This window comes from Mandrillus leucophaeus, unplaced genomic scaffold (assembly GCF_000951045.1).
Source record: "Mandrillus leucophaeus isolate KB7577 unplaced genomic scaffold, Mleu.le_1.0 Scaffold392, whole genome shotgun sequence".
In the NCBI taxonomy this organism is placed as follows: Eukaryota; Metazoa; Chordata; class Mammalia; order Primates; family Cercopithecidae; genus Mandrillus; species Mandrillus leucophaeus.
In genome coordinates this window covers 1,497,490-1,510,110 of record NW_012104165.1, presented here as the reverse complement: position 1 = coordinate 1,510,110, position 12,621 = coordinate 1,497,490, and the positions used below count along the sequence as shown (strand labels likewise).

The following is a 12,621-nucleotide window of genomic DNA, read 5'->3' as shown; positions in this document are numbered from 1 at the left end:
CATATATTCTAGCTCTTGTCCACTGACAAGGCCTAGAGGCAATAATATATCCTAGTAGCAGTAAGATTATTCATTGCCCAAAATCCAGATCTTGGTATCTATATCCCACTTTTCATTAATAAATACTGTAGCTTCATAAAGCAGTGGCGATTCCGCGTCTAGGGTAGGAATAGCATAAAATGAGACTGAAATACCTTGTGTGAGAAAGTGAAGTGCACAAAAACTGTTGGGAACTTATTAAAGGACATAGAAACCTGTTTGAGGCCGGGTGCAGTAGCTCACTTCTGTAATCCCAGCCCTTTGTGGGGCCGAGGCCGGTGGATCACTTGAGGTCGGAGTTCAAGACCAGCCTCAGTAGGGGATTGTGGCCTGAGCCTGTAATCCCAGATACTCAGGAGGCTGAGACAGGAGGATCACTCGAACCAGGAATGCGGAGGTTGCAGTGAGCTGAGATCTCATCCACTGCACTCCAGCCTGGAGACTCTGTCAAAAAAAAAGAAGAGAGAGAGAGGAGAGAGAGGAGAGAGAGGAGGGAGAGGAGGGAGGGAGGGGGAGAGAGAGAGAGAGAGAGAGAGAAAAAGAAGGAAAGAAAGAGAAGGAAGGAAGCGAGCTGTCTGAAAGGGCTCCAACTGACCAAATTTTAAATAATTTGAGCATCAACATAATAATGACAGTAATTGTTTGTTTATTTATTTATTTATTTAGAGATGGAGTCTCGCTCTGTTGCCTAGGCGGGAGTGCAGTGGTGTGATCTCGGCTCACTGCAAGCTCTGCCTCCCGGGTTCACGCCATTCTCCTGCCTCAGGCTCCCGAGTAGCTGGGACCACAGGTGCCCGCCACCACGCCCGGCTAATTTTTTCTATTTTTTAGTAGAGACGAGGTTTCACCCTGTTAGCCAGGATGGTCTCGATCTCCTGACCTCATGATCCGCCCGCCTCGGCCTCCCAAAGTTCTGGGATTACAGGCGTGAGCCACGGCGCCCGGAGTAATTGTTTATTTGTAAAGGAATCCATGAGTTCATCGTGATAAAATGAGACAGCAGGGAAAACAAAAGGTATTCTTTGTAGGAAATGGCAACTAATCAATGTAGAAATGTGCTTCAGTTTCCTCACCTGTTAAATGGAGATAATTGTACCTAACTCCAGGGTTGTTATGCGGAGTAAATGAATTAATACGTGTTAAAACACTATGTTGGCCGTTATTATATTGCCCCCTGGAAGACAATGTGCCACCTAGCATCTCACTAAGACTACAGACGGGATTCAGCGTGACGACCACAGAGGTGTGGAAACCTCCGGCCTTCCTAGAAGGAACACAGCCAGAACCACAGTTCTGCGGGGAGCCGGCCGCGGTGACGCATTTCCGGCCTTTGTGGTTTATCATTCTTTGGACTGCGGTTGTCAAGGATTCAGAGCCGGTATGATCTGCGCTAGGTGGCATCTCCTTTCACGGATCCCTCGGTGAGCTTCGGAGTCGGGCTACCGCTGAGGGGCTTCGGAAGGGCCGGTCTGTGCGCTGCGACCTGGACTGGGTGTGGGGATCTGGCGGCAGGGGCTTCTTGGCCAGAGATGGGCCGGGCAGATGGGGGCAGAGGAGGTTGCTCCGCAGCCTGGAAGGGCCTTGTTAACCAAAAGTCAGCGTCGTTGCGCCTACCCCTTTCCCCCACCCCATGTCTATTCCTGAGCTCTTCAACCTGTCTGCCCTGTACTGATGGCACTCTGAACTCTCCCTATCTGCATCTTAGGATCCGAATAGATTCGGATATGAAGAAATGTTTGTATTTTTCGATGTCTTATTCTCTACTGTGGACTTATTTTAAAGAATAAGCAGGGATAGTTTTAAAATATGCCACAGCCTTTCTTAGTCTAATTCACATAATATAAAGGCTCTTGCTGCTATCTAATTTTTTAGAAGAATAAATAGCATCTACTATGTACCAGCCCAGCACTGTTCTAAGCACTTTCCAAATATCTGCTTCTCATAACTCTAACAGACAGGCACTGTTATTATGTAGACTACACCCCACCTCCCTGTCCCGCCCTTTTTTAAAATTAACATACAAGAAGAAAATGAAGTAATTTGCCTAAGGTCATAGAGCTAGTAAGGGGTGGAGGCCGGATTCAAATACAGGCAATTTGGCTCCAGAGTCCATTTTCTTAAAACCTTTGCTATGCTAACTCCACTCTGTTCCTGTATTAGCTTTACAGCTATAACCCGGGAAGTTACTTCGCTCATTTGAATCCTGTCCTTCTTTTGTACCTCAATAGTCCTGGGCTTCTAGTTAGGATTTGATTGGAGAGAATGTATCTGAAGACGTCCATCTTTCACAGTGTTTCTGCAAACCTGATGAAACAGCCATTTTATTGGTTTGTGTGCATGTTTTCGCCCACCCATCTTGTTCTTTGAGCAATAGAAAAAGATTACAGTCTTGGCCCTAAGGGAAAGTAGCAACTATTAATTAAACCACCATTGTATCAAAATTGTACATTATGTCATTAAAAGATTAATTTGCATGTTTATATGCCAGGCTTTGTGCAAAAACACTTTCCATGCATTATCTCATTTAATATTCTCAACAAGTTGGCAAGGTAGTTTTTGACCTCATTTCATATATGAGCTTGAGGCTTAGAAAAATCAGGTAACTTGCCCAAGATCACTGTGTTAAAATTCACAGATGGTAATCCTAGCACTTTGGGAGGCCAAGGTGGGCGGATTACCTGAGGTCAGGAGTTGGAGACTAGCTTGACCAATATGGTGAAACTCCATCCTACTAAAAATGAAACAATAAGCCAGGAGTGGTGGTAGGTGCCTGTAATCCCAGCTAGTCCGGAGGTTGAGGCAGGAGGATTGCTTGAACCTGGGAGGCAGAGGTTGCAAGTGAGCCGAGATCGCACCACTGCACTTCTGCCTGGGCAAAAAGAGCAAGACTCTGTCTCAAAAAATAAAAAATAAAAAAGAATAAACAACCAGATCTGCCTGTGTTCTCTACTACCTCATACTACCTTCTGCTTATCTAAGGTAAATAAAATATATGGGCTTATATCAACTCTGTGTGCACATGTGTACATGTGTATATACGATTGCAAATGCATAGAAAAGGACACATTCCAGTCTTTAAGACTGTTTATTTCAGGGTAGTAGAACTTGGTGAAAGAATTCTATATTCCTCTCTACTTTTTGGATTTTAAAAAATGGTTCTGAAGAGAAGTAATAGTACAAGGTAAATTGTGACTGAGGGTGAAAGGTGGGACTCATACAGTACATGACATGTGAGCGGGCAGGAGGAACAGGGTGAGCTGAAATGGATAAAGAAGACTTCAGAGAGGATGTGAGATTTGAATCAAGCTGCAGAGATTGGGTAGGGTTTGAATAAGGGAAGAAGGCAAGACCAAGCTCATGGCACAGGGATGAGAAACGCCTGATTAGAATAGTGAAGAGAAAAACCTGACTGGAGGTGACAGTTTTTGCTTGTGGAATAGAGGAAACCAAGAGTGGAGCCAGACAACAGAAGCTAAAGGTCTGACTGGTTTTAAACTGTGCTTGAGAGTTTGGGAATTCATCCAATTAGTGAGGAGCCATAGATGGTGTCAGCGGAGGTGAGGGTCGTGGGATGTATGATGATAAAGGCACGTTTGTATTATGTGCTGCTTAGTCTTCACCTACGTGCCTATCCTTGTTAAAGATAATCCTTCCATGAGGATGATGGTAGATTTGGGGATGTTGAGCTTGCTGAGGCTCTAGGAGGAACAACTTTAAAATGCAGATGCATTTTTTAAGGTAAGATTTATTATACTAATTATATACGTGGCATATACATTGAGGTTGTGATCCTGAATGGAAGATTAGGAACTCTATGTTTGTGACCAGGAGGGCAGGATTACAAAAAACTGGGGAAGCCTTTTGGAGACACTGGGTTCAAAGAACTCAGGTATGCTGGTGCAAGGATCTGGGTATTAAGGCCAGCAGATAAAAGCAAAATCAGGTGAATGAAAGCAAAAATGAACCCAGAGTATACAGAGAAAATAGGGAAATTTATATTTGGGAAACTGTGTAAAGATTTGAAACACCACATCCCAGAAATGAATTTTTCTGGGCAGAGTTCTAAGATTCAGCTGCATTGTCTTTGAATAGAAAAACTTTGACTTGAAACCAAGTGGCACAGGTGGTAAATAAGAAAAAGACATTTTTCGGACCCTAGAAGATTGAAAAAAACAAGAAAGTGTGAGTGGCTGTTTCATCCTTTGAATCCATGGTATGTTTATTCAGTAATGTGAGTACATATTCTGAATTTAGCTATTTGATATTTGTACCACAAAACTTTCTTACCCTAGAACAAATTCAGCAGACTGTGTTTCAGGCCATGATGATCTCTTCCCTGGATGATTGTCATAGCATCCCTCTCTGCCTCCACTTAACCCCAAGGTCATTGACACAGCAGCTAGAGTTATGCTTTTGTATTAAATGTAAGTAAAATTTTGTTACCGCTTGGCTCAAAAATCCCCAATGGTTTCCAAATTTCATTGAGTACAAGCTAGAGCCCTTACCACTGCCTTTCATGATCAGTTCCCAAGCTCCCTGCTTTATCTCCTGTCAATTTCCCTTTTGTTTTCTTTGTTCCAGTCATTGTTCAACTAGCTATTACCTGAAGAATCCAGGTGTGTTCCCATCTGCACAAATTTGCACTTGCAGTTCCCTTTGCATGGAACAGTCTTTCTCCAGATAGCCATGTGACTTGCTCCTCACTTCCTTCAGGTTTGTTCAACCATTGCCTTATCAAGGCCTTTCCTGACTATAAAGTAGCAACCTTTCTTTCCCCTTACTCTCTATCTCCTTACCTTTATTTTCTCTACAGCATTTATCACTACTTCACAAATACTTAATAATTATCTGTTTCCTGTGACCCCTTTTCCTCATCCTGGCCCCTCTTTTCCCCAACAGAAGTTAGTGTTGTAGCACTGGAGACTGTAAATTCTGAAGTCAGATTTGTTGGATTTGAATTGCAGCTTCACTGCTTACTATCTGTAACTGACTTGAACTTTGGACTAGTAACTTAAACTTTTCATATCTCAGTTTTCTCATCTGTGATATGGGGGCAATAATAGCACCTTATTCATGGTTGTTTTGAGGATTAAATGGGTTAATATATATAAAGCATCTGTAACACTACCTGGCACGTTGAAAGCACTATAAGTGTCTGCTATTATTGTTATTAGGATGTAAATTCCATGAGACTAGGGATTTTGTTATAATTGCAGCTGTATCCCGAGTGCCTAGAACAGTACATGGAATATGGTAGGCTCCGAATATATATTTGCTGGTAGGCTCTGAATAAATATCTGCTAAGTGAATGAGTGGTATATGAAAAGTTATGACAGAAAAAGATAATATGGTAGTCACAGTGGTGGTGAGTCAGCACCAAGAAAAGTGGAGGAAGGCTGGGCGCAGTGACTCACACCTGTAATCCCAGCATTTTGGGAGGCTGAGGCAGGAAGATCACGAGGTCAGGAGTCTGAGACCAGCCTGGCCAACACGGTGAAACCCCGTCTCTACTAAAAAAATACAAAAATTAACTAGGCGTGGTGGTGGGTGCCTGTAATCGCAGCTACTCGGGAGGCTGAGGCAGGAGAATCATTTGAACCTGGGAGGCAGTGAGCTGAGATCATGCTGTTGCACTCCAGCCTGGGCGACAGGGTGAAATTTCGTCTCAGAAAAAAAAAAAAAGTGGAGGAAAACATGAATTTGAGGATTCTGTCTTTAGAGGAAAAAAAATCCTCTGTACACTTCCTGGGGTAGTGATTACAGAAGGTAACCAAACCAAAGATGCCAGAACTTTATAGAGGGGATTATGTGTGCAGGTTATCCAGAAGGATGCTGTCCCATGCCAGTAGTTTTTTTCCCCTTTGATAAATATAACCAGTAATCACAATATGAATCTAATTTTTCTTCTGGTTGCAATGTGATCAGTGTTCACTTGTAATTTAAATACCTCATATGGTTTGGCTGTGTCCCCACCCAAATCTCATCTTGAATTATAGTTCCCAATTTCTCATAATCCCCATGTGTCATGGGAGGGACCTGGTGGGAGATGATTTAATTATGGGGGCAGGTACCTTCATGTTCTGTTCTGGTGATAGTGAGTTCTCATGAGATCTGATGGTTTTATAAGGGGCTTTTCCCCCTTTTGCTTGGCACTTTTCCTGCTGCTGAATGCAAAGAAGGACATGTTTGCTTCCCCTTCCACCATGATTGTAAGTTTCCTGAGGCCTCCCCAGCCATGCTAAACTGTGGGTCAATTAAACCTCTTTCCTTTATAAATTACCCAGTCTTGGGTATGTCTTTAGTAGCAGCATAAGAACAGACTAATAAAATACCCTATTCTTAGTTATTTAATTTCACAATGCATGTCAACACCTAAGAATAATGTAGGGTTGCCAGGCGCGGTGGCTCATGCATGTAATCCCAGCACTTTGGGAGGCCAAGGCGGGTGGATCATCTGAGGTCAGGAGTTCGAGACCAGCCTGGCCAATATGGTACAACCCTGTCTCTACTAAAAATACAAAAATTAGCCTGGCATGGTAGCGGGCATCTGTAATCCTAGCTACTCAGGAGGCTGAGGCAGGAGAATTGCTTGAACCTAGGAGGCGGAGGTTGCAGTGAGCTGAGATTGCGCCACTGTACTCCAGCCTGGGCAAAAGAGCAAGACTCTTCCTTAAAAAAACAAAAACAAAAAACAACAAACAGAATAGTGTAGGGTTATTTTTGCAATGGATTACAATAATTTTACTTAAAATTAAAACAAATATTTTATTCTACAGGTTATTATTCATTTGTGGGTCATAAAATCTATGTGGTGTGTCACAACCCACCACATAGATTTTATAACCCACGAAATATGTTCTCAGGCTTTTTTGTTTTGTCTTTTAATGAAATAGGTTTAAAAATAATTGTATGTCACTATATAAAGCAAGGATACATAGTGTTTTGTGAAATTATTATTTTAGTTATTTGTGTATCTCATAAATGCACAAACATACACTTATATACATGTGCATGTGTGTTCTGGGTTATAATATAAAATATATCTTAATAAGAGTCCTGGTCAAAAAAGTTTGAAAGTCTGTGCTCGAAAATGGTGCTTAGAAATCACTGGGTCATCTAATTGTTTTTCTTTCAGAAAATTGTCTTCATTAATTGCTATCCTGGTTAAGATTGCTCATAAGTTTGTTTGCTTTTGTTTTTGTTTTTTTGAGACGGAGTCTCACTCCGTCGCTCAGGCTAGAGTGCAGTGGTATGATCTTGGCCCACTGGAACCTCTGCCTCCCGGGTTCAAGCGATTCTCCAGCCTCAGCCTCCTGAGTAGCTGGGATTACAGGTGTGCCACCACGCCCAGCTAATTTGTGTATTTTTTAGTAGAGACGGGGTTTTGTCATGTTGGTCAGGCTGTTCTCGAACTCCTGACCTCAGGAGTCATAGACATTTGTCTTTTTATTAGCAGTAATTTTATTTTACATAAAATTGCCCCCTCCCCACCTTCAAGTAGCTTCAAAGAGAAAAAGTTTCCAAGAAATTAAAGGGCGAGAAAAAGGTCAAATTCTACTCCTGTTTTAAAGTACTGGAACCAATATTTCCATCATTTTAATATCTCTGAGCCTAGATCACTGCAGTCAACTACTTTCTGATTCTTTTGCCTTAGCCTTAAACCACTAGGGATATTCATTTAATCTTACAATAACATAAGAAAAATAACAACAGTGTTACCACTCTGGAATTTACTAAGTAGCCAACTTCTTTGTGTTCATTATCCTCGTTTTGTCTTTGTATCAACCTAGAAAGATAGGCAGTGTTGGTTTTAGAATTCCTGTTTTATAGATTGAAGAGACCAAGGCTCAAAACATGAAGCCCAAGACTCTGGAGGGAATACCTGTAGGATGATGTCTCAGTCCAAGACCTTCCACATTTTAAAGCTAGATCTCCCTCCTCCATACCTCCTATGGCTGGAGGGACTCTGCCTCGTCTCTCTAAGTGCATTTCTTAGAATTCTTACTTGTTTTATCATCTTTACTTTCCCTCCATCCTCCATTTATTTCCCTTTTCTTCTTGATTCTTGGTGTCATCTGTGACCACTTGGGCCCAAAGTGCTTTTTTACCTTCATATAGCTAAAATTTACCCCGAATTTAGTATCTTGTTATTCAAATGGAAACCCAATATGCTCAAGCTGATTTGAGCTGTTCCAGTCAGGATGATTGAAATAGTACCTTCCTTCAGAAAATTGTCGGAGTTTTTGTTCCGTTTCTGTTTTTCTTCCTGTATTATCTGGATTCGTATTTCTAAAGTATCTATCATTAATCATGTTTCGGTGTTCCTTCATGACACAGAGTGACTGATTTTAGTGTAAATACTCCAGTCCTTCCTTGTCCTGAGGTTTTCTGCATTTTTTATATTTTTTTCTTTGCAAATAATTGTCTAGATCTCGGGGTTTCCAGAAGAAAAGATCAAGGGAGAATTATCAAGAATAGATTCTTTTTCTGAATAGTTAAACCTTTGATGGCCATAACCTTGACCCTTCAGACTGCAGAGATGCAGGAACGACTTCTGGCAGTGAAGGTAAAGGAGGAAGAGGAGGAACATTCCTGTGGGCCAGAATCAGGCCTGTCAAGAAATAACCCTCATACCAGAGAGATCTTTCGTAGACGCTTCAGACAGTTCTGCTATCAGGAGACCCCTGGGCCCCGGGAGGCTCTTCGAAGACTCCAGGAGCTCTGCCATCAGTGGCTGAGACCAGAGATGCACACCAAGGAGCAGATCCTAGAGCTGCTGGTGCTGGAGCAGTTCCTGAGTATCCTGCCCGAGGAGCTCCAGGCCTGGGTCAGAGAGCACCGTCCTGTGAGTGGAGAGGAGGCAGTGACTGTGCTGGAGGATTTGGAGAGAGAGCTGGATGAACCAGGAGAGCAGGTGAGAAGATGGCAGAACAGGGTTTGTACCTGTAAGAACAAGTATGAGGTTTCAGTGCAACAAGAAAAGGTAGAGGAGGAGGATTTTTTTTTTATGCCAGACTTGATCTTCTGTGGGCTTTTAATCTGTCTGCCTCGTTTTTTTCTTTGCCAGCTTCTTGGTCCTTCTTTTCTATCCAGAGGCCCTGAGAAGGCCTTCTTGCCATGTTCTCTCTGATATTTGGTTCCCAACTGTCCTTGATTTCCACCAGGTCCTGAGCCATGCTCATGAACAGGAAGAGTTTGTAAAGGAGAAGGCAACTCCAGGAGCAGCTCAGGAGTCATCAAATGACCAATTCCAAACCTTGGAAGAGCAACTTCGGTATAATTTGCGAGAGGTGTGCCCAGTTCAGGAGATTGGTGAGGATTAGAATTTCCTCAGGGAGCCTACCTCATTCCCTGAATATTTATGAATTCAACACATTTATTTAGTGTCTGCTATATGCCAGACACTGTGTCAGGTACCAGGGATACGGTGATAAACAAGGTAGATGTGATCCCCGCTCTCATGAAGTTTACAGTCTAGTGGGAGAGGCAGACAATAAGTAAGCAGTTATAATACAGTGCATCTTTTCCCTGAGGTCTGGGTATAATAGATTTAGAGTGGAAAAAAAAACAGAAAAAGTGGCTACTTGTCCCCTTCCACCCATTTGCCTGGCCACTTTTTTTCTTTTGTCTTTGGAAAGGTAATCTGTTATCTTTCATACTTCATGTTATCTTTCATGTTATTATTATTTTAGATGGCAAGGCTGGGACTTGGAATGTGGAGTTAGCCCCAAAGAGGGAGATTTCTCAGGAAGTGAAATCTCTTGTACAAGTTCCTGGAAAACTGAATGGTAATATTACTCAGATGCCTGAGTATGAAGCTATCTGTGACCACGAGGGCAGATTGGAAAAGCAAAGGGTGAGCTCTTCAGTGGAGAGACCCTATATCTGTAATGAATGTGGAAAAAGCTTCACCCAGAATTCCATCCTTATTGAGCACCAGAGAACACACACAGGTGAGAAGCCTTATGAATGTGACGAGTGTGGGCGGGCCTTCAGCCAGCGGTCAGGCCTATTCCAGCACCAGAGACTCCACACTGGGGAGAAGCGCTACCAGTGCAGTGTTTGTGGCAAAGCCTTCAGCCAGAATGCCGGGCTTTTCCATCACCTCAGAATTCACACTGGGGAGAAACCTTACCAGTGCAATCAGTGCAATAAGAGTTTTAGTCGACGTTCAGTCCTCATTAAGCATCAGAGAATTCACACTGGAGAGAGACCTTATGAATGTGAAGAATGTGGCAAGAACTTCATTTACCATTGCAACCTAATCCAGCATCGGAAAGTCCACCCTGTGGCTGAATCAAGCTAGCTCCTTGGAACAGGTAGGGAAAAGTATTTCTCACTTTGTCCCTGCTATGTCCTCTAGCATAGAGAGTTCAAGGGAAAGCCAGTAAAAATTCCCTTATTTTATACAGAGAAGCATAATATCTTAAATACATCTGCCAAGTTCTCTGATCAGTGACATCTACAGCTTTACGATACTGAATGTTGCCTCTTGTGTTAATTTCATCATGTATGCTGTAGACCTAGTTTCACACACATCTGTGCAAGAAGTTTTCTAAGTATATTTCAGGAAAACTTCTTCATCCTAGTTTTTAAAAACTTTAAAAAAAAAGTTTAAAATAATTCTATGTAGGCTGAGTACAAAATAATCTCAAAGGGAGTTCACTGAGTATTTAAAAATTAATTTAAAAATAATTGTAATAAAATTCATAATATAGGTTTCCTGACTTCATTCACATAAAATATGATAATTTGCTTTTTAACCTACAAAAAGGAGCAGATGAATCCTCCTATATAAATGTAGATTTATAGTAAGTTGGATTTCTGTAGATTTTTTAGTAAGTTAACCTTTAGGAACCAAGGAATTGAAGCAGCCATGTGTTATTCGCAGCTCAGTGGCTCTTCGTAACAAATATTGCTCATGATTTTAAATTTATGCAGAGGCTAAGAAACGTAGCTAAAAATCTGATATCTCGCTTCAGATTTTTTATTGGAAAATATAGGCCTATGTATTTTTCCCGTAACATATAATGAGCATTTTTTGTTTTTGCCTTTTTCTCCTTTATTCAATATTTTGTATGGAAAATTTGAAACATATTCAAGATTGAAGAGAAGAAGTATGATCACTCTTTCATGTTGATTGTTTTTATAACCTCCACATTTCTCAGCATTTACTATTGATTACCACCAAGGTCATACATAAAAAAATTTCTTTCCCTTAACATTGACTTAGTAACTCTTTACAAAGCTTTATACAAGGTCCAGGAGACAAAGAAATGGAAAACCTATGGTGAAAACAATCTGGTTTGGAATTCACCCAAATACCCAATACATAGCAAGTAACTTAAGAATAACAGAATCACTCTAAGGGACCTTCAAGATCATTTCTGTTTGCTCTTATTTGACAGATAAGAGAAAAGGAAGTTCTGGGAAGTAACTAAGATCATAGAGCCACTTAAAAGCAGAGCTGTAACTAGAACCCTGTTTCCTAGTTCCTAGTGTAACACTGTTTCTATTAAGCCACTGGGTGTTTATATATTTTTTATATCACCAAATAAAAATTACAAGTATATGGAATTTATAGGATTTATAAGTCATTGAAGTTGCTCAACAAACCCGCCCATTTATATGTTTCAATAAATGCACAACTCCTCTATTTAATTTACACTGGAATCCAGGAAAGACTCTCCTCACTTATTCCTCATTGGAAGCATTTTATTTATGTTTGTAATTATTATTTTTAACTTTTAAAATTTAATTTACTTAGTAGGACTTTTTAAAAAGATTCATTCTTCAACTGGTTCAAAAATCAAAATAATACAAAAGGTCTACTTTCCTAAGTAGCCATAGTACTAGTTTCTTATGTATCTTTCAGTGTTTCTTTATGTAAATATAGGCAAATACTAATGTATAATCTTATTTCTTCCATTATTCAGGAAGACGGCATGTTATTTATACTCTTCTAATACCTTGCTGTTTTCATGAAAGAATATAATCTTTAGAGATGTCCACATCATAACATAGAACTTCTTCATTCTTTTTATAAGTGAATAGAATTTTATTTGTTCATACTCCATAGTTTATTTAACAAACTCCTATAGATGAAAAAACTCACTATTTTAAAATGTTACATATTCTGTTTCATTCTTCTCCCCAGTTTAGTCCAAGTTAAGTTCCTTCTGTTCAAAAGCTAACAGTTTTCATATGAGCTAGGAAACAAGGCATGGGCAACCAGAATTGCACATATTTCTTCTACAGATAAATGGAGAAGTGATGGGTGGTATTTTTCAGTTTAGTGTATTTGGTTCTATCACATATTCTTCCACCTGACATTTCAAACTGCTTGTGTCACTCCTTAAGGCTAATTGTGGGTATTATAAAAAATCTTATACTTCCTCAAGAGTATTTTTTATTGTGTCTTGAGGTTAAATTATTTCCAAGAGAAATAGCTACAGATTATTTATTATTATTATTATTATTATTTTTTTTGAGGCAGAGTCTCGCTCTGTCGCCCAGACTGGAGTGCGGTGGCACGATCTAGGCTCACTGCAAGCTCTGCCTCCCGGGTTCATGCCATTCTCC

At 40.7% G+C, this 12,621-nt stretch overlaps 1 protein-coding gene across 2 annotated transcripts; it reads left to right on the top strand.

Moving 5' to 3' along the window:
* Positions 1-1,356: 1,356 nt before the first annotated feature.
* ZSCAN23 (zinc finger and SCAN domain containing 23) lies at positions 1,357-12,169 on the top strand. 2 transcript variants are annotated; one of them, XM_011991268.1, is made up of 5 exons: positions 1,372-1,460; positions 4,621-4,752; positions 8,469-8,953; positions 9,204-9,351; positions 9,732-10,404. In XM_011991268.1, exons 3-5 carry the CDS (start codon positions 8,546-8,548, stop codon positions 10,343-10,345), a joined length of 1,170 nt encoding a protein of 389 aa, XP_011846658.1. In that variant the 5' UTR covers positions 1,372-1,460; positions 4,621-4,752; positions 8,469-8,545; the 3' UTR covers positions 10,346-10,404. The 2 variants fall into 2 exon arrangements, with proteins under 2 accessions (XP_011846657.1, XP_011846658.1); XM_011991267.1 differs by lacking the exon at positions 4,621-4,752 and having other exon boundaries at positions 1,357-1,460; positions 9,732-12,169.
* Positions 12,170-12,621: the final 452 nt, after the last annotated feature.

Coding starts and splice junctions, on each gene's coding strand:
- ZSCAN23 (XM_011991267.1), top strand. CDS start 8,546: ATGGCCATAACCTTGACCCTTCAGACTGCAGAGATGCAGGAACGACTT. Junction 8,954..9,203: donor TGGATGAACCAGGAGAGCAG/GTGAGAAGATGG, acceptor GATTTCCACCAG/GTCCTGAGCCATGCTCATGA. Junction 9,352..9,731: donor GTGCCCAGTTCAGGAGATTG/GTGAGGATTAGA, acceptor TTATTATTTTAG/ATGGCAAGGCTGGGACTTGG.